The 27,830-nt window shown below is 29.3% G+C and overlaps 16 protein-coding genes across 16 annotated transcripts; 8 read left to right on the top strand and 8 right to left on the bottom strand. All coding sequences in view use genetic code 12, as the record gives it.

Annotated features, from left to right (window-relative positions):
* Positions 1 to 4,838: 4,838 nt before the first annotated feature.
* KGF54_002142 (uncharacterized protein) lies at positions 4,839 to 5,369 on the top strand (the record flags this gene model as incomplete). Its single annotated transcript, XM_051762590.1, has 1 exon — positions 4,839 to 5,369. The coding sequence occupies one exon, from the start codon at positions 4,839 to 4,841 to the stop codon at positions 5,367 to 5,369; it is 531 nt and encodes a 176-aa protein (XP_051620654.1).
* Positions 5,370 to 5,443: 74 nt separating this feature from the next.
* On the top strand, positions 5,444 to 6,240 carry KGF54_002141 (uncharacterized protein; the record flags this gene model as incomplete). Its single annotated transcript, XM_051762589.1, has 2 exons — positions 5,444 to 6,156; positions 6,216 to 6,240. The coding sequence occupies 2 exons, from the start codon at positions 5,444 to 5,446 to the stop codon at positions 6,238 to 6,240; spliced, it is 738 nt and encodes a 245-aa protein (XP_051620653.1).
* A 24-nt stretch (positions 6,241 to 6,264) lies between these two features.
* Positions 6,265 to 7,026, bottom strand: KGF54_002140 (uncharacterized protein; the record flags this gene model as incomplete). The annotated part of the gene is made up of 1 exon (XM_051762588.1): positions 6,265 to 7,026. The coding sequence occupies one exon, from the start codon at positions 7,024 to 7,026 to the stop codon at positions 6,265 to 6,267; it is 762 nt and encodes a 253-aa protein (XP_051620652.1).
* Positions 7,027 to 8,650: 1,624 nt separating this feature from the next.
* On the bottom strand, positions 8,651 to 9,115 carry KGF54_002139 (uncharacterized protein; the record flags this gene model as incomplete). Its single annotated transcript, XM_051762586.1, has 1 exon — positions 8,651 to 9,115. One exon carries the CDS (start codon positions 9,113 to 9,115, stop codon positions 8,651 to 8,653), a length of 465 nt encoding a protein of 154 aa, XP_051620651.1.
* Positions 9,116 to 9,370: 255 nt separating this feature from the next.
* On the top strand, positions 9,371 to 9,823 carry KGF54_002138 (uncharacterized protein; the record flags this gene model as incomplete). Its single annotated transcript, XM_051762585.1, has 1 exon — positions 9,371 to 9,823. The coding sequence occupies one exon, from the start codon at positions 9,371 to 9,373 to the stop codon at positions 9,821 to 9,823; it is 453 nt and encodes a 150-aa protein (XP_051620650.1).
* A 136-nt stretch (positions 9,824 to 9,959) lies between these two features.
* Positions 9,960 to 10,721, bottom strand: KGF54_002137 (uncharacterized protein; the record flags this gene model as incomplete). Its single annotated transcript, XM_051762584.1, has 1 exon — positions 9,960 to 10,721. One exon carries the CDS (start codon positions 10,719 to 10,721, stop codon positions 9,960 to 9,962), a length of 762 nt encoding a protein of 253 aa, XP_051620649.1.
* Positions 10,722 to 11,035: 314 nt separating this feature from the next.
* Positions 11,036 to 12,139, bottom strand: PEX14 (Pex14p; the record flags this gene model as incomplete). Its single annotated transcript, XM_051762583.1, has 1 exon — positions 11,036 to 12,139. The coding sequence occupies one exon, from the start codon at positions 12,137 to 12,139 to the stop codon at positions 11,036 to 11,038; it is 1,104 nt and encodes a 367-aa protein (XP_051620648.1).
* Positions 12,140 to 12,363: 224 nt separating this feature from the next.
* Positions 12,364 to 13,356, bottom strand: KGF54_002135 (uncharacterized protein; the record flags this gene model as incomplete). The annotated part of the gene is made up of 1 exon (XM_051762582.1): positions 12,364 to 13,356. The coding sequence occupies one exon, from the start codon at positions 13,354 to 13,356 to the stop codon at positions 12,364 to 12,366; it is 993 nt and encodes a 330-aa protein (XP_051620647.1).
* Positions 13,357 to 13,450: 94 nt separating this feature from the next.
* CDC43 (protein geranylgeranyltransferase type I subunit) lies at positions 13,451 to 14,518 on the bottom strand (the record flags this gene model as incomplete). The annotated part of the gene is made up of 1 exon (XM_051762581.1): positions 13,451 to 14,518. The coding sequence occupies one exon, from the start codon at positions 14,516 to 14,518 to the stop codon at positions 13,451 to 13,453; it is 1,068 nt and encodes a 355-aa protein (XP_051620646.1).
* Positions 14,519 to 15,452: 934 nt separating this feature from the next.
* KGF54_002133 (uncharacterized protein) lies at positions 15,453 to 16,100 on the top strand (the record flags this gene model as incomplete). Its single annotated transcript, XM_051762580.1, has 1 exon — positions 15,453 to 16,100. One exon carries the CDS (start codon positions 15,453 to 15,455, stop codon positions 16,098 to 16,100), a length of 648 nt encoding a protein of 215 aa, XP_051620645.1.
* Positions 16,101 to 17,179: 1,079 nt separating this feature from the next.
* On the top strand, positions 17,180 to 17,809 carry PGA39 (Pga39p; the record flags this gene model as incomplete). Its single annotated transcript, XM_051762579.1, has 1 exon — positions 17,180 to 17,809. One exon carries the CDS (start codon positions 17,180 to 17,182, stop codon positions 17,807 to 17,809), a length of 630 nt encoding a protein of 209 aa, XP_051620644.1.
* A 183-nt stretch (positions 17,810 to 17,992) lies between these two features.
* Positions 17,993 to 18,820, bottom strand: LYS5 (holo-[acyl-carrier-protein] synthase; the record flags this gene model as incomplete). Its single annotated transcript, XM_051762578.1, has 1 exon — positions 17,993 to 18,820. One exon carries the CDS (start codon positions 18,818 to 18,820, stop codon positions 17,993 to 17,995), a length of 828 nt encoding a protein of 275 aa, XP_051620643.1.
* A 209-nt stretch (positions 18,821 to 19,029) lies between these two features.
* On the bottom strand, positions 19,030 to 20,139 carry KGF54_002130 (threonine aldolase; the record flags this gene model as incomplete). Its single annotated transcript, XM_051762577.1, has 1 exon — positions 19,030 to 20,139. The coding sequence occupies one exon, from the start codon at positions 20,137 to 20,139 to the stop codon at positions 19,030 to 19,032; it is 1,110 nt and encodes a 369-aa protein (XP_051620642.1).
* An 874-nt stretch (positions 20,140 to 21,013) lies between these two features.
* Positions 21,014 to 22,522, top strand: KGF54_002129 (uncharacterized protein; the record flags this gene model as incomplete). The annotated part of the gene is made up of 1 exon (XM_051762575.1): positions 21,014 to 22,522. The coding sequence occupies one exon, from the start codon at positions 21,014 to 21,016 to the stop codon at positions 22,520 to 22,522; it is 1,509 nt and encodes a 502-aa protein (XP_051620641.1).
* Positions 22,523 to 23,094: 572 nt separating this feature from the next.
* KGF54_002128 (ALD2) lies at positions 23,095 to 24,600 on the top strand (the record flags this gene model as incomplete). Its single annotated transcript, XM_051762574.1, has 1 exon — positions 23,095 to 24,600. One exon carries the CDS (start codon positions 23,095 to 23,097, stop codon positions 24,598 to 24,600), a length of 1,506 nt encoding a protein of 501 aa, XP_051620640.1.
* Positions 24,601 to 25,738: 1,138 nt separating this feature from the next.
* Positions 25,739 to 27,739, top strand: MSS11 (Mss11p; the record flags this gene model as incomplete). The annotated part of the gene is made up of 1 exon (XM_051762573.1): positions 25,739 to 27,739. One exon carries the CDS (start codon positions 25,739 to 25,741, stop codon positions 27,737 to 27,739), a length of 2,001 nt encoding a protein of 666 aa, XP_051620639.1.
* Positions 27,740 to 27,830: the final 91 nt, after the last annotated feature.

Here is a 27,830-nt window from a genome sequence, read left to right as displayed (position 1 = left end):
TAATAATAAAAAATGTGTTACGCGTATTATGATTTTAAAATTAAATTTAATTTTCGAAGAAAAAAAATTATATCCAATTATCTATCACTTTTTTTTTTCAAAATGATAGTTAATTTCATTCAGAATTAATTAATGTGAATATCAGCTGAATATGACAGAGTGGGTTCAAATGTGAACACTCACCAATGCAATCATTATACAAGGCATAATTAAAGGAAATTTTAGAAACTCGTCAAAAATAGATCATTGGCGACTCGTTTCTTGGGTTTTCGATTACAAGATTATTAGAATTGACTGTTTCTACAATGTTAATATACTCGCTAACTTGAAGAATCGTTTTAGTTCTAATATATCAAAATCATGCCAGTAGTTTGGTTCGTTTATATGCAAGTTGTGCGTTGTTGATATTTAAAGATAATGTTATGGTAATCGGGAAATTAAAGCTGCAGTTGTGAATTTGAATTCATCATCCACATATATAATTTCCCTGATGGCTTATAGATCAATTGGTAGATTCTTATAAAATTGTTATGACTATAAATCATGACTAATTTTATTTGTTTTTACGGCTGACTCAAAATAATTGATGAATTGATACAGTTAATTCACCTGATTATTTTGATCTAATGATCTCTTTTTTTAATATTTTTTTAGACAGAATGAGCAAAGCTGTGGGTAAAAGGGTTTTCATTTGATTTGTGAACTTTATTTGGATGCTTATGAAATGCAGATTTTTCGGCTTGTACGTAGTTGTAAGTGATTCAAATGAAATGTAATTTGTATGATGTATCTGTAAAACATTTGTTTTTAATTTGTAGATTTTTGTTCTTTTTTTGTTTTTTTACGTACTATTGTCATTAGCTTTGAACTGCAAAGAATTCGTGATAGACTTCGTTATAATTAGTACTTACAAACTTGTCATCTTTGCATAATAGTTAAAAGAATATACAAGTAGATGAAATCCAAAAAAGTTCAACTGCAAATAGTCACTAGCATTTGCTTTCTATTGTCACTGGAGTTAAGACTCAATGACTTGCAACAGGTGAAGAGACTAAGCTTTTAATAAAAATAATAGTAGTCTTAGGAGTATTATTTAAGTTCATTAATTTCACACATTTTTTGTTTGAAATTATCAGAAATCCCAGACTTTGATTGAAATTGATGTATCAAGTCTTCAAACTACACTACAAGTAGTTGCAGTCATCAAAAATTTTTATTGTAATGGATTTTTTAATAAGATTCTCTGTTGGGTTTTACATCGAAAATTTTGTAGAACCAAAAACAAATAATTTTTAAAGGGGTGTTTCAGATTTCTTATTATTTTTCAACTTAAGTATCACACCTAAACTAGGACACGCTATTTTTACAAATATTTAAATTATTATAATTCTTATTTAATTAAATGAAATGAAATGGTCAAACATAAATTTATTTTAAATAAAAGGATAGAAATGGAGTGTGAAATATTTTGATTTTCTAACTGTTTTGAAAGTTTTCTTGAATATATCGAATCAGAAAAAACACATCAAAGTCGAGGTAAAAATTAAATGCCTTTGATCATTTGTCTCTAAGGTGGTTTAAAGCAATCTTTTTCAATGAATTATTGAAGTCTTGATAAGAATAGTAAATATTGTTATTTATTAATTATTTGATTTCTAATCTAAAAGTCGTAAATATTTTGGTGATTTTTTGCCTTGATTATGTGTAATATTTTTTGCGTATCAAAAAAAATATAATAAGGCAACCAAATTTCTACAAATCACATTTAAACTGAATTAAAAACCAAACTTATCAAATAAAAAGGGATGATTGCAATTCATGATTTTTTGCAATTGCATTACAATGGGCTATAGAGTTTTTTTTTTAAGGAATCTGACTACAAGGATTCTTTGAAAATATATCATTTAAATATGATCTTATGGTTTACATTTTTTCAGTCTACTTATAAATGAATTTTAGCAAATATTAGATAGATTTCTTACTAAAATTAACAATCGAATATCACGCTTAAACATTCACTTTAGTCATGATTCTGTTACTTATTGAAAATGAAAGAGAATCTCATATGTCAAAATTGATGCTTAGTAAATAATGTGAGGAGCTTTTGGGATACGGTTCAAGAATTTTGGTGTTGAGAAATGTGAATGAATTGCGAAATGAATTTAGGCATTTGTTACAAATAAATTGTGAATACTTAAAAAAAATTTTAGAGCTTTAGTGATTTCGTCTAGAAATATCAAATTTCAATGATTATGACTATTTTTATTGTTTTTGCTTCATGTTCAAAATCATGTTTTGAAAATTAATTCAATGTTTTCATCCAAAGATTTTGATCACTTGTTCTTGAATTTTTTCATTGACTGCTAATGTTTGCCAACTTTTTTATTTTTTGTTCGAATGTTGGATATGAATTTATTAGAAAATAAATGTATTTTGTATGATGTATTTGCAACGCATAATTTAATAAACCGTAGACTACTTTGTTCTCTTTCGCTCATTTGCTTATTATCATCTTTAGCTTGTACCTGGAAAGAATAGGTATCAATTACGAATCTGCACTCTTTTTCTAGTATGATTTAACCAAGTCAGTGAATTTAAAATAAAATTATGCCGTACATACAAACGCGAAAAAATCAAAAAACAATCTCGATGGTGTCTAAGTGCTTCTTCAATTGCGTTATTGGATTTTTTTACTTTAATCTGTCAACACTTTAATTTACGTACGTAAGACATTAGCATTATACATAAATAGTTCTTCGTGATATTTCATACAAGTCTTGTCAAATTTAATGATAAAAATAAACCGCAAAATTAATTCAAATTGGATTTTCTTATCTCTAGATAGGAGATTTCCTCATTCAAAATTATTCATATTTTTGAACAAGATATTCCTCGACAAATAAAATGTAATTTGATATATATCTTCCATTGTAGACTTAATTCATTAACAACTGATAAAGAGATCGCAAGAATTACAAAATATTATCAAAATTATATTAAAAATGGGATCATACAAATTTTTGGGCCAACTGAGTCAAATATATCAAGAACCACTGATATAACAAGTCAAAAATTTGCATATGGTGCTGGTATAGGTATGATGTTTTGTGGTGCTTTTATTCTTCTGTGTTATAAAGGATACATAAGTACATGATGTTTAGATACTTAGATTCGTAGTTCTAATACGAGGTCTCTTGAATTAAACTTCAATGATAAACTAATCATGTGCTCTATATAGGTGTTATATTGTCATAACGTTCTAATGAACTTTACATTTGTGAGCCATTCATAGAGTGATCCTATTCTGCTTTTTATTCAAGCTTCTACTCATTCCTTCACCCAGTTACGGCAAAATTGTGCTCAAGTGAAGACTTATATTAAATAAGAGCTAGAACGATCCTGTTGCACATAGAAGCTTTGTGAACTAGTCAAGGTCCAGTCTTAGACCAAGATATTGCTTACTTTTGCACTAGCAAAACATAGTGACTACAAGATTATCAAAAAACTTGGAATAAAAATAAACTTTCAATTTTTTCGTCCAAATTTCAACATATCCATACAAAACAACCAAACAGATGCTGTTTTCATGATTGAGAAAGCAGTGGCTATGGCCCAATGGTTAAGGCACTTAATACGGCCGGGAATTTTGTCAGTTTAGGAGTTGCACGATTCTCCATTTGGACATGTTTAAATTTTGTATTGATCTTTTTCTCCTCTAACAAATTTAAGAGTTGCTGCATAAAATTTTGACATATTTTTTAACAAGATTCAAATTTGAATTCAACAATTTTCAACCGTAGAACAATCCTGTTGCACATAGAAGCTTTGTGAACTAGTCAAGGTCCAGTTTTAGACCAATATCTCGCTTACTTTTGTACTAGCAAAACATAGTGACTACAAGATTATCAAAAAATTTGGAAAAAAAATGTACTTTCAATTTTTTCGTCCAAATTTCAACATATCCATACAAAACAACCAAACAGATGCTGTTTTCATGATTGAGAAAGCAGTGGCTATGGCCCAATGGTTAAGGCACTTGACTACGGCCGGGAATTTTGTCAGTTTAGGAGTCTACGGACGATTGAAATGATTAGAATTCAACATATAAATTGTTATAAATTAACGTTTATAGTAAGGTTCTGTGATCAAGGGATTCAGGGTTCGAATCCTTGTAGCCACTAGTTTTTTGCCCAGCTGAAGTTGGAAGCGATCTTTAGTAAGCTGTGTAAGTTTCGGAATGACCTTTCGATTGCTAAAAAAGAAAAATAGCCCTAAATATTTATTTTTTATTTTTTTCACAACTTCTCCCACAACGAAGCTGAATGGTTCCAAAAACTTTTATTGAGAATAGACTCCAGAGTCTAATTAATCCAATGGTTCCAAAATCGTAGATGCTTGCTGGTTTGTTGTGAAATTGTTTGAGATCTTGCTCTGTTCATCTCTCAAAAATTGCCGTAAAAAATTGCCATAAAGAGTCATCTAGTGCTACCATGTTGACTTTTATTCTGGATTTGAGCCAATCAGAATGACTCCGAGGAGTATAGTATACTTTTTCAGATTTGTTGTCTAAATATTATGATTCTTTTAAATTATCATTTACGATGGACCATAGTTTTTTACTGAGTGAGATATCATTTAAGACAAGATTATCCGAAAATATTGTGAGAATGATTTATCGCATAAAAATAATTATTAAGTGGTTTTTGTTTCAGAAAATTTTACAAAGTCACTTAAGCGCATAATATTAGATCTTTAAAACCAATTAATTTAATTACCAAAGTATATGTTTCATTGAAAATATTGAAAAAATTCTACTAAAAAAATGTAGCACACCAATAATGGAAAAAGAAGTAAAAGAATTTGAATCATATGATGATGCTTTGGTGTTTGTTAAACAACATCACGTTAAACAGTTAGTTGATGGCTCAAAAATCACAAGGAAATTAGATTTTACTATATTACCAATGTTATGTGGGATATATCTTTTACAATATTTAGATAAATTATTATTAAATTATGCAGCTGCTATGGGTATCAAAAAAAATTTAGTTGGTAATGAATTTGCTAATTTATCAACTATATTCTATGCTGCATATATTTTTGGAGTTCCAATTGTATCTTATTTTTTGCAGAAATTACCCTTGGGTAAAACTTTAGGTGTATTTATTATATGTTGGGGTATTGTTGTTTCTTGTCATGCAGCTTCTCAAAATTATGCTTCGTTAATGATTGTGAGAACTTTGTTGGGAATATTTGAATCTTCAAGTGCTGTTGGATTAATTATTATTAGCGGGATGTACTACACCAAAAGACAACAAGTTGCAAGAATGGTATTTGGTCAACAATGGCTGGAGTTGGATCAATTATAGGTGGATTATTATCATTTGCATTTCAACATATTAAAAATTCCAAGTTTCAATCATGGCAAATACTATTTTTAGTGATGGGATTGATTACAGTTGTTTTTGGTTTGGTTGTAGTGTTTGCATTACCAGATAATGTTCATACATGTTGGTTCTTAAATGAAGATGAAAAATTATATATTTTGGAAAATGTGGTTAGAGTTAATCAAACTGGGACTAAAAATACAAAATTTAAAAAAGAGCAAGTTTGTGAATTAATAAAAGATAAATATACTTGGTTATTTGTTTTGATCACTTTATGTTCACAAATTGTTACAGGAGCTATTGGTACATTTGGTGTTACAATTACACTTACTTTTGGGTTTAATAATTATCAATCAGCTTTATTACAAATGCCAATTGGTGCTTTGGTTGTTATTATTATTTTCATCACTACTCAATTAGTTGCTAAATTTGGTAATCATACTTTGTTTATGGCATCTATGTTCTTTCCATCAATTATTGGAGCTATAGTTTTAATAATTTCTCCGAGTAAAGTTGGTAATTTATTAGCATTATATTTGTTGTATAGTGGCTCATCGAGTATAACATTGATTTATGCATGGATTGGAGCAAACACTGCTGGTTCATCCAAAAAATTTTTAAGAAGTTCAATGGTGATGATATCTTTTTCGATAGCTTGTATTATTGGACCACAATTATTTCAAGCATATAGTGCACCAGCTTATCATCCTGCTAAAATTGTTATATTAATAACTCAATGCTTATCAATTCCAATTACATTATTCATTGGGTACTTATACAAAAGAGATAACTTCATAAGAGATTCACAAGCTTTAGAAAATTTTGAAGAATTTATGGATCTTACAGATATTGAAAATAAACTGTTTAGATATATATATTAATCATCTCTGTTATTATTTAATAACCTCAATATAAATAAAAACAAATTAATAACATCTAAATATAATTGAATAGTAGCAATAACTTCATCATCTAAATGACAAGTTTTCATCAACTTTTGTGTATCAATAATTACATAAATACTAAATACAATAGCTCCAATGAATGAATAGACATTATCAATAAATGTACTACCAGGGAAGAAAATCATAATGAAACCCATACCAATCAATCCCCATAAAATCATTCCGACAGTCCCTTGCCAACTTATGAAATCATATTTAGTTTGAAATGCAAAAATAGTTAATCCAATAAAAATAATTAAAGTAAGCATTATAGCTTCTATTAAAACTCCACTATCCACAAAAGCACATGCCACCCCCAAAGTAAAACTTTCGAATAATGTAAATCCACCAAGTAGAATTAAATTAACTGGATATGATCTTGCTTTAAAGAATGCACCAATCATAAATCCAATACTACCAATAAATGCAACAATCAAGAACCAAGGGTTCTCAATTGCCCATATTTTTATACTGTCATTTGATCTAACAATATAACCAACAATAACTGAAGCCATTAGTTGAATAGTCAATAACAGATAAACTTTTCTGATAAACATTTGTCTAATTGGTAAATCACATGACGCAACATCAACTGAATATTTGAAATCATCTGGAATATTATCACCAAATTGTCTTTGTTCTTCTGATGTTGGTGGATAATTTGGTGGTTGATCTGGTATAGCTGAATATGACATGTTTTAATGTTTTAATGTTTTAAAAAAGAAGAAAGTGATTGCCCCTTTATAAATTTTAATGATTAAAATATGTTTAAGGAATTTTATAGAATTTGTGCGAAAAACAGAATAATAATAATATGTGAATAATAATTCCAACAAACGCGCAATAATTTTTAAAGTCAAAAAAGGTTTGAGCTGGAATAACTAATTGTTTTTTGACAGTTGAAATTAAGGGCTCTATATAATTCTTGCACCAAATATTCTATCCTTTGTAAATGCATGTAACTTTCATTTGTAATAACAAAAGAGTAGCAACGTTGACTAATATAAGTACAAAGCTTTTGAACCCTTGATTTATTAAAAATTTGCTTTAATTGAAAAGTTTTGGTGAAACAATTGGTCTTTGTTAATCTAGATACTAAATTCTTGAAGTGTTACTACTTTTTTAATTATTTGATACTTTAATTTTCACTTTTCCGCTGTAAAAGCAATCTTTGAATTTTAAACTTTCGTGAATGCAGTACTACTTAAATTATTTTTTTTTAATTTTAATAATTTCATATTATTTATTATTTAAGTAATTGTACATCTTTATACTCAAACAAGATATACAAATCAAAAGCGTTATATGCTGCTATTATCAGTTTCACATTCATATAAACTTTTTAAGTTTCTATGTATGTACTTTTTTCGAAATTTGTGCGTCGCTTGTTAATGAAAACAATAAAAGTAATCACTTTTTTACTTCACTCTTATTTTTTTAGTCACTTAGAAGCAGAGTTGATAGATTGATTAACTTTGATTTATAAATCTCGTCAAATCGTGATGAAGCATATCATTGTTCTGTTCACTGGTTTGTTATCAACTTGGACAAAGGGTAACAACTTGAAGGTATTGAAAAACTTGTATCTTTTGCTGTTGATAAAAATATATCATTAAAAGCAATGTTTAGTTTCGTTAATGTTCAGAATTTCATTGTTATATAACACTCATGATGCGTATTTTCAATTAAAATTGGATGGGCACCTGGTGGAACTATCTAGATTGGCTCTACATACTCTTTTCACCCTATGATCTTCTTGATACATATATTCTATAATGAACATATGAAGTATTGAAAAGAAAAGCATTTGCTTTGTTGTGAACATATGAAGTTTTTTTTTTTTCGCAACCGTTTAAACATATGTAGTAAAGTCGTAATTAAATGTTACGACTTACTCAATATTATATATAGATATAGAAAAGTAGTCTATTTTAGATAGTAATAAATTAAGGATTTTCCTAAGAATAATCTCTTCAATGTACTAGTTATAGTACAACATATACACAAAAACAAAAAGTATGTTGTATACAGATGAAAATAAATATATTATATATTTTACAAAATTTATACAGATATATAAAAGTTTTCCCCTAGCCCAACCCTCTCAATAAAAACTCAAAGCTCTAAATCCAATGAAAATATAAAAAGTGAACAAATCGATATAGTTAAAGCATACTAAGGGGTTACAGAATAATTCATACTTTGTGCCAATTTACTGATTGAATTTTACATTTTAAATTTGAATAGAAAATTTGTCACCTCAAATATTCCATGGAATTAAAACCAAAAAGCTTAAATTGATACCGAAAACAAATCTTGTTATTCTATTAAATCAACTTGCCAATTTATTTCTTCAAGTTTCATCTCCACTGCTAATTTTCTCTCTTTTAATTTTTGCAATTTTAATTCATATTTTTTTATATCAACCCATGATTTAAATCTTATTTCTAAATTTGAATTTAGTTTTTTCTCTTCGCCATCTCTTATAATGTTGTTTGTTAAATTTATTAGATCTGTAATTTCTGATTTTAAAATTATAAATTCAGCAATGGTATATATTTGATTTTCAAATTCGAATTTGGAATGAATATTGGTTTTATTTATTGAAATTATTAATTTTTGTAATAAATCAAATTTCTCTAATGCTCGTTCATATAATTTTTTTGGATCTTTTTGTTGTTCTAAACCTTCTTGGATAATTAAATTTCTTTTCAAATCATTTATTATCTCATTTTTTTCAGTATTCAATTCTGATCTCAATTTTAATGCATTTGCCAACTTCATCAAATTAAGGAGTTGAGTAAAAAAATCTAACAGGTAATATCCAGGCCCATTTATAATTTCTAGACAGTGACTAACAAAATAAAAAACAATAAATAATTAATTAGTCACAAATTTTAAAACAGAATGTAACATGCAAAATAATAATAAAAACAAAAACAATAACAAACACAAAATAGTTGAGTCATCACTATGAAGAAGTATATGAAGCAGATAATCTGAGCTAATTTTAACTCTTAAACTTTGGATTTTCCCCCAATGAAGTTAGGTGAAGCATTAAAAGTTCAAAACAATTTAATAACAAAAGTAAACCACATCAGAAAATTAATTTTCAAATGCTTAAAAGCTCAAGAAGGTGATACACCACCTTTCAAAGTCGATGAATTATATAAAGAATATGTAGAGCTCAATATCAAAATAAGACAATTAAAAACAAGTATCTTGATAGCAAACAGTAAAATTCAAATTAGCCTGGAAAGATCAATGATGGAATCTATAGTTGAAAAAGATGTGTGGTTGATGCAACAAGAAATGTTATCAAGTATAATAGAAAATGGAATAATAACAAATTCATACAATCACCTAATCAAAGATATTTCTTTGGTGGAAGTTACAGAATATGAAGCTCAATATAATAAAGTTTGTGAAGTGATATGGACTCTAGACATCAAAATTCAACAACAAAATTGGTTAAGTGATATAGAAACCTAATATATATATTTAAATTATTTAAGTTATTTTGTAATTTTACAATTTTGAAACTCCTCTCCCTATAAATGACATGGAAACCTAATATATTTTACAATTTTTAATTCCTCTCCCGATTTGTACCCTTTTTTTTTTTTGTTTACCAGATTTTTGAACTTGAAAAATTTTCATTTGGTTTACCCCAAATTGAACCAGAACTTGCTGCAGTAGTTGGAGTTGTGAAAGTTGAAAAAGCAGATGGTGAATTAAGAAAATTAGTAGTGGTTGGCGACATCGTAGTTGTTGATAATAATAAACTTGGTGGTGAATTTTGTTTAGCATTAACTATATTTGTATTAAAAGTTGAATTTATTGATGGTGAATTTGATGATGATGATGAATTTATGGAGTGAGTACTACCGTTTAAAAAATTTGTTTTCAAACTTCCTCCAGTTGTATTTTGATCTAAATTATCAGCAAAGACCTGAGGTTGATACATTTGTTGTGGTGGTTTATATTGAAGATATTGCTGTTGTCTTTGTTGAGCATACTGTTGAGCTTGTTGTTTTTGTTGTTGTTGTTGCTGCTGTTGTTGCTGTTGTTGTTGTTGTTGTTGTTGTTGTTGTTGTTGTTTTTGTTGTTGTTGTTTTTGAGCTAATGCAGCTTGTTGTTGTAAAATATATGTTTGCTGTTGTTGATGTTGAACAGCTGCAGCTGCTGCAACGGCAGCTAAAGCATATTTATTTTGCTGTGCATGAGTTTGATTATATCTCTGATTTTGGTTTTGGTTTGGTCTGATATAACTTTGATATTTTTGATTTTGTTGTTGATTTTTATTAATTTTTTCAATAATTTCTAATTGATTATTGAAAGGTATTGATTCTAATTGCCTTTTTGGATAAATAGTGGTTGTAGATGACATAACTAATAAATGCAGTATTCTAATTTAAAAAATGAAAAAAACAAACTTAATAATCCCAAATGTGAACCAAAAAAAAAAAAACCTTAACTAAAAATAAAATTAAAATGAAATAAAACTATTACCAAATAAAGGAAAGAATACTAATAATGATATAATACAAAAAAAAATGAAGTTTAAACCTTTTGATTAAAATGTGGTTGTTGTTTCAGAAAAATTGAATTGTTGAATTTTTTTTTTTTTTTTTTTTTTTTTTTTTTTTTTTTTTTTNATATTATATTACACTAAAATATTATTATATTATATTACTAAATAGTCTATGTAGATGAATTTGTTTGCCATGAAGGTATATCTTTCTTTTCATTACTATTTAATTGCCATGATGGTATACCTGCCAGTTTGATTTTATTATTAACTACTTCCTCATTTGGTAATGCTCCTGAACCTTCTTTTTCAATTTCTTCTTCTTTATGTTTTAATTGCCAAGATGGTATTCCTGCAGCTGTAACACTCCCCTTAGTTATACTTTCTGATCTTTCAAGTGGTGGCTTTGCTGCAGTAACTTCTGGGCTTGCAGCTTTTTCTTTTGGTTCTTCTGCTTTAGCTTTTGCTCTTTTTAAAATATCACTTGCTGAAGGTATTGATGAAACTGGTGCAATATTTCTTGATGATGCACCACCATTAGAACTTTGAGATTGTTCACCTCTTATCTTTATCAAGTTCTTTAAACTTTGTAATTCAGTGTTTAACCCAGATAATTCATCATTAATATTTTCCTTACTTAATCTCATATTTTTTTCAATGCTATTACTTAAATTATCAACTTCTAATTTCATTAATCTTAAATCATCGTCAAATTTCAACTTATCTTTATTATATTTTGTTAAAAAATCATTAATATTTTCAATTACTGTATCAATATCTTTAATTTTTTCTTCATTTGATATTTTGATTTCTTCTTGTTCTTTAGTAAGCTGTTCTAAAATTTTATCAATTTTCAAAAATTCTTCATTTATAACTTCTTTATCTTGTTCTATTGATGACTGTGATGGAGGTATAATTGACGGAACTAAATATTTTGATATAACTTGATATAAACCATAAGTTACTCCTACTGTTGCAGTTGCCATTATAAAATAATCTTTCCATGATCTTTCTGGAATAGGTGGCGCAACGTTATAATAATCTAAAGGTAATGATGGTTGTGATGAATATTGTGATTGAGTAGGAGTTGAAGTGGAAGTGGAAGAACTTGATGCGGTAGTTGTACTTGGTTCATTAACTCTTTTTAAAGCTTCTTCAATTTCTTGTTGATTTAAACCTTTTGATTCTAAAAACTCTATCTTCTTGGTTAATGGTGATGAAGCCACATTAGGATCTTTCAAGAATGTAACAGCACTATTGATTAATTCGTCGTTCATAGTTGAGTTGTATTCAGATGTTGTAAAAAGTTGATTTAATTATCTCCACATTATAAATTTTCCAGCGGATAGAATTAAAAGAAAAAATTATTATGTTTAGATATCAGGACGAAATTGCAAATAAAATATATTACAGAAACTTATTATAAAGAAACCTTTAAATTTAACTATATACATGTTCTAAGTTGTCATGTTCTAAGTTGTCATGTTCTAAGTTGTCATTCTTATGCAAAATGCTTTTTGGTAAAATTTGATTTTATTAATTCTTCATATATACACCAACTTATTCCAGCGCTTACACCTTTTCTACCTAATCTTAAACTTAAACCTCTAAATAAATTTTTGATCCCACCTTGTTCATGAATTAAAGTATTAAAAGTATTCCACATTGTTCCATTTTTGGTTAATTGTAATCTTGTTTTGATTGCATCAAATGGCGCTGTAATTGTTGTACAGGTTACAGCTCCCAATACAGCTGCTGTTGAATTTATTAAACTTGAATGATGATCACCTCCAAAATGTTTCGGTATAAATAATGGTAAAATATCATTTTTAAACAGTTCATATGATAAAACATATAATCCAGCATATGGACAATCTCTTGCTAATGTTACAATTGAACCTCTGAAAAAATTCTTAATAGATCCATGATTTGTCTTTTTATCATCTAGGTAAATCCCCAGTATACCTTCATACATTGAATTATAATTATATAAATTACTTTCAAATCTTGTTTTAATTATAGTTATTGGCATTGTTATATAACCCACAATTGCTCTTGCAACAAATCCAGTAGTTAAATTCTCCATTGGCGTTAATTTTGGTAATACTGAAGATTCAGATTTGGTATCAACATTCTGATTATGTTTCTTCTTGTATATTGCCCAATTCGATCTCATTTTTGATAATATTGTAAAATATAATCCTGCTCCAATTGATGTTCTTAATGTTGATGGTAAAGTTCCACGCCAAAGATCTTTAATTTTGGTTAACTTCTTTAATTCTTTCACTAGTGATGTTCTAACTTCATGTTTATTGGTATGTTGTTGTTGTTGTAATCTAGTTTTTAATAAATCAAATGGTTGTAATGTTACTGCTGACACTAAACCAGCAATTGCTCCAGATACTAAATGAGCAGCAGCATCGGGAGTCTTTTGTGGTATGACCTTCTTATTCTCTTTATGAGATACTTCATTAGAGGTCAGTATTGATGACATTTAATGATCATGGAGGGTAAAAGTTTGGTAGTTGTTGAAATGTGGAAAGTATTAATACTGAAAAAGAGTAGTCTTAAAAATTGGTAACACAAACCTAAATAGTTGATATATTTTTCTTACAAATTACATATAACATATTTATTTCATTTAATTGATATTTTTGATTGTTCCAAAGTGATAAACTTGCTAATGCTAAGAATGAATGCATTGGATCTGGTGTACCAAAAGGTCGGGGACTAAAACCACCAAGTAAAGAATTTTGCGTTTTATTCAACAAAAATTCTTCAGCCGTTTGGGTATCAAAATATATTAGGTTTTTAGAATCAATTAACGCTAAACTCCCAGTACACCACCAAGAATAACAAGTATCACTTAGTTTGTTTTCTCTACCATTAAATCCACCGATATCTTCTTGTTTGTGATATTCATAATTAAATTGATTATGTAGTATTGAAGGATATGAAGTTTGTCTATGAATTAACCATTCTTTAGTCTTTTCTAATTCTAGCAAGGGGTATTTGAGCAACTTCAAAGACGCTATGGCACAAAATGTAAATCCCAAATGAGGTTCATCCATTATTGTAGAGCTGAATCCACCATTTACATTCAACCTGTCTAATATAAACAGTTGTAATGATTCTAAATCTATATCATTTTCTAACTTATTTTCTTTTTCCAACAAAATTTGCCGAATAAGTAAAGCCATGTAACATTGTCTTAAATCTGATTCACCAAAGTTTACTTCATAAGACGGCACAAATCCTCCTTTGTTTATACCATCCTTAATTTGACAGTTTTGTAAATATTTCATTAACTTATTCTTATGTAATTTTTCAAGATTTGAATTTAAGGTGATTAGACTTGCAATAGCAAAGAAACAGGCCGATAGGTTACCAAAATCATATGCCCCAGTATCTTTGTAGTATGAAGTTGATCTAAATGTTGCAAAGTCGTCATGTTCTAAATAGAATTGACTCCATATAAATTCTTCGTGATATTTACATTCTTCTTTTGTTAAATTAAATTTATTCAAAATTTCTAACCCTTGTAAACAAAAATAAATTATCGCTAATTTATTGGAATCTTCAGAAGCAGCATGAGATGGTAATGCAATCAAACATCTATTGAAAAATTTCTCATGCTTTGAATGAAGTAATGACATTTGAAAATTACATAAATTAAAAATTCTGGCAAGTGAATAATTGTCGTGTTTTATGTAAAAATTGTGATTGATGTCTCAGTTTGAGTTTCACGACAAATCTACATCCGTACAACAACATCAATTAATACTAAAATCATCATGTTAATAGGTGACCTATATTCGTTGTAGTTTAAGGATATTGCTCGTATGATTAAGGTCATGTTAAAAACGTGGAGAAAAAATAATAATAGACCTTAGAAGAACACAGTAATTTGGCACGATATTGGAACTTAAAACAATTTCAATAAAAATTAAATGTTTTGTGCACAAGCATTTTGAGTGAAGTTTTCAGTTCGGACCGATAATCATTTCAAAGAAATTTCAATGAATGCACAGCCGTGTGCATTTGTTCAAAAGCATGATAAATTCTGATTAAAAAAAAACTGGTTCGCAATTATTCAACTTCCATTTAAATACTGATTTTAGTGATAAAGTCTAAGCCAAGAAATGACGTTCGTAAATTTTAGTTTAATTTTGTAACAATATATAGATTTGAAAGTGGAACTAACAAGAGTGTTTTTCTGCATCTCATCAACTTCTATAATGTTATGGTCTTATTTGATTATTTAGAGAAAAACAGATTGTATAAGATTGCACTTATAAGAGAAAAAGATAGTTGGGGCTAAGAACTTGACCTGTCCTGTTAAATTCAAATGACCTCGTAAAATATCAATTGATTAATTATTATGCAAAACCTCTTAATTTTTTAATTTTACTCTTTCTGTCATTATAAAATTTTCAAATCGTCTGTACAATGCCTTTTCAAATAAGGCATGGGTGATCTGTCTCACTTGTATTTATATCTTTCATAATCATCACTTTTTACAAATTCGATTATCATTATTCCACTCATTAACTTACTTAAACAGGCTTATTCATAGTCCGTCAAAAATATATGAAAATTTCTACTTTACTTATTATTAGTTCAACAACTCTTTCAATTAATGGTTTGTCATTATTCGGTATAAAAAACCTAGATCCAAAGAAAAGAGATAGTGATATAGAAGAGACACCTACAAATGCTAATGTGAAATCAATTAATGGTGGTGACCTAGAAGGCATTACTCACATTAATGGTACTTCTCAATATGGTACACTAAAACGATTGGGAGGATTTTCAACTCATGGCTCTGGTGGTTATTCAAGTCATGGCTCTGGTGGTAGCTCTAGTCACGGATCTAGTGGTAGTTCTGGTCATGGATCTAGTGGGGGTTCAAGTGAAGGATCTAGCGGTGGCTCGAGTGGTGGTTCAAGTGAAGGATCAAGCGGTGGCTCTAGTGAAGGATCGAGCAGTGGTTCTGGAACCAGAGGTGGATCAAATGGTGGATCAAGCAATGGTTCAGGAGGTTCAAATGGGTCAGGTTCTACAACTAATACTAGATACATTGGAGGAGGAGTTGGGAATGGTAGACATCATACAAGTTCAAGTTCAACAAGAGGGTCTAATTCCACCTCATCTCATCAAGGTGCTGGTAATTCTAGAGGAGATCCAAATTCCGGTTTAATTCTTTTGGGGGCTTTTGTTGGTGCCCTTTTAGTATAAGCGAACAACTTGCTACATACTTTTGTCTAACTATATATATATATAAGAACTATACTTCAATAAACATTTTCAAATGAATATTTTTCTTTGACTAGCCCCACCAACTTCATGCTTGCAGTTATTTTGGAGAATCCTTTAAGTGCTGTGAATTGAAGTATTGGCTGAAAGTTCACATTAATTTTCCACATTTATACTGCATATAATGTTAATTGTTTTCCCAAGAAATTTATTTTGCGTTTAATATTTTGGTACCTGAATTTAAGAAAAGGTTAATTAATACTACATTTACGAAGATAATTATCGATCAATCTTCTGAACAACAAAAGACCTCGTGGTTTTAAAGCTGTTGGGTTGATAAAGTTGAATTCACATGGGCTGATCATTAATTCGGTAACAATAATTTAACAAAAAGTGGCTTACGTTTCTTTTTTTTTAATGTACTTAAAATTTTTGAGGAGATAAATGTTGGACAATCGATTCAAATTACATTAATATTATAAATAACAATAATAATAGCATAGCCTATAATAATTTTTTTTGAACAATAAAATGTTCTATTACTTATAATTTTTTTCAAATTTATTCATTATTCATTAAAAATTAGATTTTGCTTTTTTAGTCGTTATTACCCCAGATTTTATAGAACAAATATCTCAACATACATAGATCTGATAGCCCTGACGAATTGGTATAAAGTTTTTTTAACTGAAACTCAAACTGATTCGCAAATGAATTCTACGGTCTCTAGTACTGAAAAATATAGAGGTCAGGGACATATTATGAAATAAAAGGTGTAATGAAAATATTATAAGTCTTTTTATATCTATTGATTAATTTATTAATTTAAACCCCCCGCATTAAAAATAAATAAAATTATAAAACGTAAACAATACACATTTGAAAAATAACCTCAATTTGTGGAATCTCAGAACCAATTCGTAAATGAGGCAAAAATTAAGAATGACGCGTTAATTGATAAATTTTTGATATATATAACATCGATATTTTCAAATATTTTAATATTTTTTAATTCTTTCAGTTTTTAACTTTTTCAATTACTTATCACCAACCACTTCAAAATGAGATTTTCAACTTTAACTATCATTTGTTCCGTCGTTATTTCAACTAACGCAAAGAACATATTTGATAAATCCAAATTAAATTTATTTAAAAGAGCTGACTCATCATCATTTGATTCTTCATTTATTACAGAAACAGGTAGTATTGATGATTCAAATATTACAGACGAAACCGAAACAAATAATGAGTCATTAGCTGAAAGCACTGAATTTCTTGGTTTTGGTAGTGAAACAACTGATGATAATGAACAAACTGAAGATCCAACTGCAAGTGATGAATCCGAACCTACTGATTCTTTAATTGGTGGTAATTCAGCCGGTAATTCAACAGTTGGTCATATAAATGGCACTTCTCCAGCTTCAGGTGGTGTTAATCATCGTAACTCAACTAATGGTGGTGGTGCTGATACAAGTAATGTATCTACTTCAGAAGAATCAACTGAAACAAGTGGTACAGAATCAAGTAAAGCAAGTGGTTCAAGCTCAAGTGGAACTGGTGATTCAAAATCTACTAAAAGTTCAAGTTCAGGTTCAACTGCTGCTAATTTGGGAAATAATTTAGTAGATTCAAATTATGCAAATTATGGTATGGTTGCTTTTGGTGCAATTATGGGTGTTTTATTAATTTAGGTTTTATTTGGGGTAAATTTTTATATGAATATAGAGTAAGGTTAATAATAATGTTTGGGTTTTATCAAATATCAGTCTTGTAGATTGAATAGCTTACTTGTATTTTTTTTTTTTTCTAAGATCAACATAATATTTGTAGCTTGGTCAGTTCTGGTTGCAAAAGAAATCGACTGGTAGCAAATTTTATATATTCTGTAATACTGTTAAGAAATCAATTTCTATACATTCTATATTAACCTTTTTTTGAGTGATAATTGAACAAATTACCGGAAGTTTGCCATTTGAATACTCTAATATTGTACTATAGCAGCTAAATCGATTTTCTAGATTTTTGACAAGCACATTTGCTTCTTGAAATAATAGATCAGCATTTAGTTCGATGTCCTCACACCATCTGATATCTAACAAAGTAGATTCATTCTTCCCTATTTTGTTGAAAACTCTATAATCTTTATCATTGAATGCATCAGTATTAAAGTAAAATTTAGACAAATCGAGATTTAATCCGCATCCTAACAATTTTGTAAATGCTTCTTTCAAAGTCCAAAAGTGATTAAATTTGAAATAACTGTCAACTTTACCAACCTCTCTCTCATTGAATATGGGTTTGAATTGCTCCATATAATCTGTTGGTGATAAGTTTTGTGATGAATGAGATAAATCAATTCCTATAGATGCTTCTGAACCGGTAATAGCTATTGCAATAATATCATTGGATGAACTTGAATTAAAATTAATACCTTTTATGGATGGTTTGCCATATTGATTAAACAGATACTCTAATTTTGAAAAAACTGGTTTATGAATTTGTTTATTTAAAACATATCTTGAAAACAAATTCGATACTAGTTGTTTATACTTGAATGGAGTTTTCAAATTTTGTATTGCTGATTGTAGTTTCAAATCGTCTAACAACCTTAATGCTATTTCAAAATTGTAATCATCTTGGAGGTATTCTATGAGATCCTTAGTGATTGTTGTTATATACAAAATCACATTGGGTTTAGACATCCATTGATACTTATGGTATTGAAACTTTTAGAAATGAATTCTCAGTTCAACTTTTTTGGTAGCATTACTTTTACACTATCAAGTCAACTATATTGTAATAATTGTGAATGATGGATAGGAAATAGAGAATTATTGATCAGCTCAGTATTGAATGTTCAATTATACTATAAATTATTACAATGTTTACATTCTACTTAATCATTAGCGTTTCACTTATTTTCCGCAGTATAAAACTTGAAATTATGAACTTCTTCAAATGGATGTTCTTTTGCATAATCAAAAGCTTCTACTATAACTTTTTTAGCTTTCTCAAATGAATCTTGAGATATTTGATAATGAAATGAAACTCTACCTGAATAAATCTTAACACCATATTTATCACTAATTTCTATTAATTTTGATGGACTTATCTTATTTGCAGCTATATCCACAAAAACAAAATTTGTTTGTACTGGATGCTCCAATATTATTCCTTTGGATTCGCATAACTCACCTAATTCTTTTGCCATTTTATGAGTATCTTTTAATTTTTCGAAATTTTCATCAATTGCAACAATTGCCATACTTGCTAATAATCCACTTTGTCTAATCCCTCCACCATTTTGCTTTTTAAAATGATTAGCTTTTAATATAAATTTTTTATCACTTACTAAAACAGTTCCTACCGGTGCTCCCAAAGTTTTTGATAAACATAATGATACACTATCGAAATACATTGAATATTCTTTTAAACTTATTCCTGTTTCTGCACTTGCATTCCATATTCTTGCACCATCTAAATGTAATTTAACATCATTTTCTTTACAAAAATTTGATATTTTTTTGATCTCTTCTATTGGGAAAATCATACCATGTAATGTATTTTCAAGACATATCAATTTTGTAGGAGCAGAATGAATTTCACCATCATCAGGTATAAAATTTGGTAGAATATCATCTTCTAAAGTTAGATGTATACCATTCTTTGGCATGATCGTTTGGGGCATTGCTTGTGTTAAAGTAGACATCCCACCAGCTTCATGAACATAAACATGAGCTCTTGCATCACATAATATACTATATGGAGGTTGAAATAAATTAACTCTCATTGCAATTTGATTACTTAAAGTACCTGAAACACAATATAAACCTGCTTCTTTCCCTGTAAGTTCTGCTACTTTTTTCTCCAATTGAGTAGTTTTATCATCTTCATTGTATACTGCGTCTCCTAAACTTGTAGTTGCTAGTGAGTTCACCATTGATAACGTTGGAGTTGTGAAAGTATCACTTCTGAAATCATTATGAGCTGGACTTTGATTAGTAAATGTTGAAAAATCCATTTTTTAAGTAACTATTGATGATTAAAACTTAGAATGTGAAATGGATGGAAAGTGCCGAGTACTATTTTTATTCAATGGTTAATTAGCTGTTGAGAAACATTTTAATGAGTAATACCTAAGCCGTATTTGACTGAAATTTAATAAAAAAATCAAAATCCGTCCATTTGGTAGCTGATTTTGACTGTGTTTCATAATTTTTTCTAGATCTTAAGAACTGTAAAAATACAAATAAAGCAGAATTATATCATATATTATAACTAATTTAGTTTATATTTGGCTAATTTTTCAATTTTTAAAATCTCTCATTATCAATTCCACAAGATCGGAGATCATTTTCCTTATTCATTAATATAAAACCGATCGTGTATCCGCGAAGTTAAAAAATTATTATTTTTGAATTTTGAAAATGTATGCTAGATTTGAATACATTAATCTACATAATTTTGTTTCGGAACCATTGCCTGGCAGTCTATCTATTTAAACTTGATCTTACTAAAACAGCTTTGTAAACAGCAGCCTTTTGGCCAGCTCACTTCGAAGTTCACAAAAATTTCCTTATAAATTCAAGTCAAACACCCGCGTAATTGTAATTTCTCAAAATGGTATATTCAATGCGCTTCTTATTGAAATTTTTGAAATATGGAGAGGGACAAATTTAATTTACGAATACTGAAAGAATCTTAAAAATAATAAAATATTATTTACAACATACCAATATACACAAAGCTTTTATTGACAAAGTCAGGTTCTAATTTTTCAGAGTTTCAACTGTATTAGTAAGCCATACTTTCAATTAATTGTTATAAATATTTTGAAAAATAAGTATTCAATCAAAATTCAAATCCATTGAACATTTTTCCCACGATCAATCAAAATGTCAATTCCATTAGAATACGAAGTTACTTTACCAGATGGTCAAAAATTTAATCAACCATCAGGTTTATTCATCAATAATGAATTTATCAAATCAATTAATGGTAAAACCATTGAATCAATAAATCCATCAACTGGTGAAGTTAATGGTTCAGTTTATGCAGCAGAAAAAGAGGATGTTGATGTTGCAGTAAAAGCAGCAAAAGAAGCCTTTAAACATTGGAAAAAAGTTACTGGTGTTAAAAGAGGGATCTTATTGAATAAAATCGCTGATAAATTACAAGAACAAAGAGATTTATTTGGTGCTATTGAAGCATGGGACTCTGGAAAAAATAAAACAACCAACGCAGTTTTTGATGTTGATATTTGTATTTCAGTCTTCAGATATTATGCTGGCTGGGCAGATAAAATTACTGGTAAAGTTATTCAAAATGATCCAAAAAAATTAGCATATACTGTTCATGAACCATTAGGAATTGTTGGACAAATTGTTCCATGGAATTACCCAATAGCTATGGCTGCTTGGAAATTAGCACCTGCTTTAGCTGCTGGTAATGTAATTATTTTAAAAACTTCAGAAATTACTCCATTATCGTTGTTGAACGTTGCAAGACTTTTTAAAGAAGTTGGATTCCCACCAGGTGTTGTTAATATCATTTCAGGTTATGGAGCCACTGCTGGTACAGCATTGTGTGTTCATCCAGATATCGCTAAAATTGCATTTACAGGTTCAACAGCTACTGGTAAATTAATATCAAAAGCTGCTTCAGATACAATGAAAGCTGTTACTTTAGAATTAGGTGGTAAATCTCCATTAATCATTAGAGCAGATGCTGATTTAGATCAAGCCGTTAAATGGGCAGCTATTGGTATTATGTCAAATCAAGGACAAATTTGTACTGCTACATCAAGAATTTACGTACAAGAGTCAATATATGAAAAATTCTTGGAAGCATATGCTACTCACGTCAAATCAAAATTCAAACAAGGTACTATGTTTAATACTGATGGAGTAATTGTCGGACCGCAAGTCTCAAAATTACAACGTGATAAAGTTTTAAGATTTATTGATATTGGTAAAAAGGAAGGTGCTAGAGTTGTATTAGGTGGTGAAGCCAACACTGAAGGTGATTTATCAAAAGGTTTCTTCGTTAAACCAACCATTTTTGCAGATGTTAAACCAGAAATGACCATTGTTCAAGAAGAAATCTTTGGTCCAGTTGTATCGGTAGGTAAATACACCACAGATGATGAAGCATTATTTTTAGCAAATAACACAAATTACGGTTTAGGTGCTGCGATTTTCACTAAAGATTTGGTTGTTGCTCACACAATGGCTGCAGAAATCGAATCAGGTATGGTATGGATTAATTCATCAAATGATTCAGATGTTCATATACCATTTGGAGGCGTCAAAATGTCAGGTGTAGGTAGAGAATTAGGAGAATATGGTTTAACTATGTATACTCAACCAAAAGCTATACATGTTAATTTGGGAACTAAATTATGATTCTGAATATGTATTTTCGATAAATAATAGATTTTATGAATGTCAAAAAGTTTAGACTCAACTATGAATATCTTGTAATTCAAACGAGCCAGCTCTCTAAAATTTACCATTTCCTAATAAACTAGATTTCTTATTAATTTTTTCTTCTTTAATTTCGACATGTACAATTAAATTTTTTATATACTACGTAGTTCATTATTAGCGACGGAGGTATCAGAAAGGTCACAAATTCTAGAAGCCGCTTTACTTACTTAATTAAGTAACCGCTAAATTCGAAAGAAAGTCTACACAAAATTGAACCCTTTCTTTTGAGTAAAATTAATTGCGTATCTTTACTTATGATTAATTAAACTTAACTGATAATAACAATAAAAATGTACAATAATTTGTTGATTATTTTTCATAAATTTATATCTTAAAACGGAGTATAATTCCATTTTTTCTTTTATAAATTTCAACACTAACAAATCAATATTTTAAAATTGTTCAAATTATATAAAAACAAGTTCAATTTTAAATTTAATCAATTCTCAATCACCACAAGACTAAATATTCAATTCTTTCATACAAAAATGTCATTACCTTTAACTGTTGATGTTACATTACCTGATGGTACTAAAATCGAACAACCAACTGGGTTATTTATCAATAATGAGTTCGTTAAATCCAAAAATGGTAACACAATAGATTCAATAAATCCATCAACTGGTGAAGTAAATGCTTCTGTATATGCAGCAGAAGATGAAGATGTTACAATTGCAGTCAATGCAGCCAAAACAGCTTTTAAATCATGGAAAAAATCAACTGGTGTTGAAAGAGGTATATTATTAAACAAAATAGCTGATAAATTAGAAGAACAAAGAGATTATTTTGGATCAATTGAAGCTTGGGATTCAGGAAAGACAAAAGAACAAAATGCAGTTTATGATATTGATGAGTGTGTTAGTTGTTTTAGATATTATGCTGGGTGGGCAGATAAAATCACTGGTAAAGTTATACAAAATGATCCAAAAAAATTAGCATATACTGTTCATGAACCTTTAGGGATAATTGGACAAATTGTTCCTTGGAATTATCCATTAGCAATGGCTGCTTGGAAATTAGCACCTGCTTTAGCTGCTGGTAATGTTATTGTATTAAAAACTTCAGAAATTACTCCACTATCATTATTACATGTCGCTAAATTATTCAAAGAAGTTGGATTCCCACCAGGTGTGGTTAATATTATTTCAGGATACGGTAAAACAGCAGGTACTGCTTTATGTGTTAATCCTGATGTTGCCAAGATTGCATTTACAGGTTCAACAGCAACTGGTAAATTAATTTCAAAAGCTGCCTCAGATACAATGAAAGCTGTTACTTTGGAATGTGGTGGTAAATCTCCATTAATCATTAGAGCAGATGCCGACTTAGATCAAGCCGTTAAATGGGCAGCTATTGGTATTATGTCAAATCAAGGACAAATCTGTACTGCTACCTCAAGAATTTATGTTCAGGAAACCATATATGAGAAATTCTTGGATTTATTATCAAAACATGTCAAAGAAGATTACAAACAAGGTACCATGTTTGAAGAAGATGCAGTTGTTGGACCACAAGTATCAGAACAACAACGTGATAAAGTTTTGAATTATATTGATATTGGTAAAAAAGAAGGTGCAAGAGTTGTATTAGGTGGTGAAGCCAACACAGAGGGAGATTTATCAAAAGGATTTTTTATTAAACCTACTATTTTTGCTGATGTTAAACCAAATATGAGAATCGTTCAAGAAGAAATTTTCGGACCAGTAGTATCAGTAGGTAAATTTTCAACTGATGAAGAAGCCTTGGAATTAGCAAACAATGTTTCATACGGTTTGGGTTCAGCTATTTTCACAAAAGATTTAGTAGTAGCTCATACCATGGCCTCAGAAATTGAAGCAGGTATGGTATGGATTAACTCATCAAATGATTCAGATGTTCATATACCATTTGGAGGTGTTAAATTATCAGGTGTAGGTAGAGAATTAGGAGAATATGGTTTAACTATGTATACACAACCAAAAGCTATTCACGTTAATTTAGGAAATGTTTTATAGCTCTTATATTGTGAATATAAGCTCATGTTGTTAAATTTGGCTCTAAAAAAACCCGCACTGTTTGAAAAACAATCTTTAAATGTGGGGTTAAAGCCACCTCTTTAAACTTTTTTACGAAAATTGAATCAAGGTAGATCCTAATTAAAGAGCAATTAATTGAGCCACCTTTCAATTCGACCCTAACTGTAGCGCATCCTGACATCCGTACCGCCATACATCCACATCCGTACCGCAACATTCAAGAAAAAACATTTTTTTCTACAGTTAGGGTCGAATTGAATTCTCGATTAATTGAGTATTTCGTTTACACAACTGCATTGTATCAATATCCTGGAGTTCATCTGAAACTATTGCTTAATCAGTTTTATGCAATATCTATTCGAGATCGACAAATCTTCAAATCGAATCTTGAAAAATGATACATACATATACTCTACTAAAACTTAGTCTCAGTATAAACAAATCAATAAATAAACATCTAATATTGGTTCAAATCTAACAGCTATTGAGAGCAGTTAGTATTAGATACTTACTAAATAGCTGATTTTACAAATTTATACTATACTAAGCAATCATTCAATTTTTATAATAATTATAATATTTTTCACATGATAATTGATTAATTTTTATTTTTTTTTTTTTATCTTTAGACATTAAATTGTAACGACAAACAAATTTATAACGATTCATTAGGCTAGTATAATTAATTGAAATGTTCATCAAAATCTAAAAGAAGCAAAACTATAAACTTGAAAACAAAATATTTGATACACTTGAGCATGTGTATAAAATATATGTAACTTCTTATCTATGTATAGTTAATTATGTTTATCTAACCAATATAATTCGTATATTTATTGTGAGTATTGTTAGTGTTTTATAATAAGTAAAAATAATATACGAAATTTTTATAAGTTTAAGAAATATTTTTATCTTTTATTTTTATTTTTTCAACTTTTAAAACAATAGAATACAAAATAGACTATTTATTTATAACAGTCTAGTATTGTATTGCATGAAAAAAATTATAATTCCAACATATAATAATTACACCAAAAGAAATTTTTGTATCATCAATTAAATTATCATCATTACTTTACTATTCGGATAAATGAATTAAAATAGTCACAAGAAAACGATGTCATCAAATCCTCCCAATAATTCTCATCAATTGCTAATACATCAATTATATTCGTATTTGAAAAAAAATGGTCATGATGAAACAGCTTCTTCATTATTATTAGAAACTAAAACTGCACCACCACCACAATTGATTCAAAATAAAAAACAAAAAGATTCCAATTATTCAAATAATTATAATGATGAACAAGATGAAGAATTTTTACAAGAATGGTGGTCTGTTTTATGGAGTATGCAAAGCGCAATTAATCCTCAATTAAATCCTGTTTTAAATAATAATCTATTATCACCACAACAACAAATTTTATTACAGAAAAGAATGATTCAAAGGCAACAACAACAACAAGCTCAACAAACTCAACAATTTCAGCAACAACAACAGCAACATCAACATTTACAACAAATGAATCAACAAATGAACCAACAAATGAATCAGCAGATGAACCAGCAGATGAATTTGCAACAACCTCCCAGACAACAACCACAACATCAAATCCCACTTCAAAATAACCCGCAATCTCAGCAACAACAACAACAACAACAACAACTGCAACAAAAACCAAAACCAGGGCAACCTCAACCAACTGCTACACAAGGTCTACAACAAATATCTCGACAGTCATCTCAACAACCATCACAACAACAGGCACCTTCCTCTCAGCAACAAACTCCAATGACACAACCTAGTAAACCACAACATCAGCGACAAAGATCTCAACCTAACACCCAAGGTCGTAAAGGGTCAAAAAGTCAGAATGCGAAGAATAGTAAAACAACTGAATCAACTACTCCCCACCAACAACAAGGAACACCAGTTCAAGTACCTGCCAAAACTCCAACTAATAAAACCAATTCTACAACTCCTCAACAACAACAACAACAAAATCAATCTAATGTCAATCAAATGCAACAACAAGCTAGGCTACAACAATTAAAACTACAATTCCAACAACAAGCAATGATGCAACAACACCAGCAACAACAACAACAACAACAGCAACAATCAAATCAACAAAGAATGCAGCAACCTCCAGGCTTTATATCTAATACTCAAGGTCAAAATCCTATGCAAGCTTCAACTAATATGATAAATCAACCAATACCTACGCAACAATTAACACCTCAACAACAACAACAACAATTGCAAGCACAACAACAACGTCAAAATCAAGCTAAAACTACACCGTCAAACTCATCACAACCACCACCTACAAGAAACGGTGCAACTCCTCATAGAAACAGCCAAAATTTATCACCAAAACTGAATATTGCTAATAACCAACCTCAACCTAATCAAGCTCAAAAACAACCAAATAATCAACAGCAAGGAGCTAAAAGTAATATACAATCACTTGATGCTTATCAAATGACTCTTTTACAAATGGAAAATCAAAACAATCTACAAAGACAAAGATATTTACAACAACAACACCAACAACAACAACAACAACAAAAAGATTCCCAACAACCGCAGAACCCACAACAAAATCTACAACAACCTCAACCTAATTTGCAACAACAACAGCAAAAACCACCAGCTCAGCGACAACAACAACAACAACAGCAACAACAACCACTTCCACAACAACCAATACCTCCTCAAATATCTGGAGACAACAGTGCTCAATTAGAAGCATTATTTTCATCATTACCCGTTCAACAAGTTCAAATACCACCTCAGCCACCACAACAACAACAACCTCCACCGCCACAAAATAATCAAAAATTTCTACAAGATCAATTCAAATTCCCAACAACAACCGACAACAACGTTATAGATGATTCTTTCTTTTCAACGAATTTATTATTAGATGATTTTCAAAATTTACCAACTACATCATCAGGTATTAATCAAAATGGAATTAATGGTCAAAATGGTCAAAATTTAAATAATAATGGTGTCATTATTAATGGAGATGAAGTAAAATTTGATGAGATTGGTGAAACTTTGGGAACTGATTGGTTAAATGCTATGGGTTCGGGACCGGGATTTGAGTAATGTATTATTAAGAGATAATTCAGTTTAGATTCGTAGAATTATTGTTCTTTAAATAAACTAGAGTGTAAAGTTTTAAGTCTGTAGATGTGAC

Source organism: Candida jiufengensis, assembly GCF_024610255.1.
Source record: "Candida jiufengensis strain CBS 10846 chromosome Unknown scaffold4, whole genome shotgun sequence".
In the NCBI taxonomy this organism is placed as follows: Eukaryota; Fungi; Ascomycota; class Pichiomycetes; order Serinales; family Debaryomycetaceae; genus Lodderomyces; species Lodderomyces jiufengensis.
This window is presented reverse-complemented; position numbering and strand designations above follow the sequence as displayed.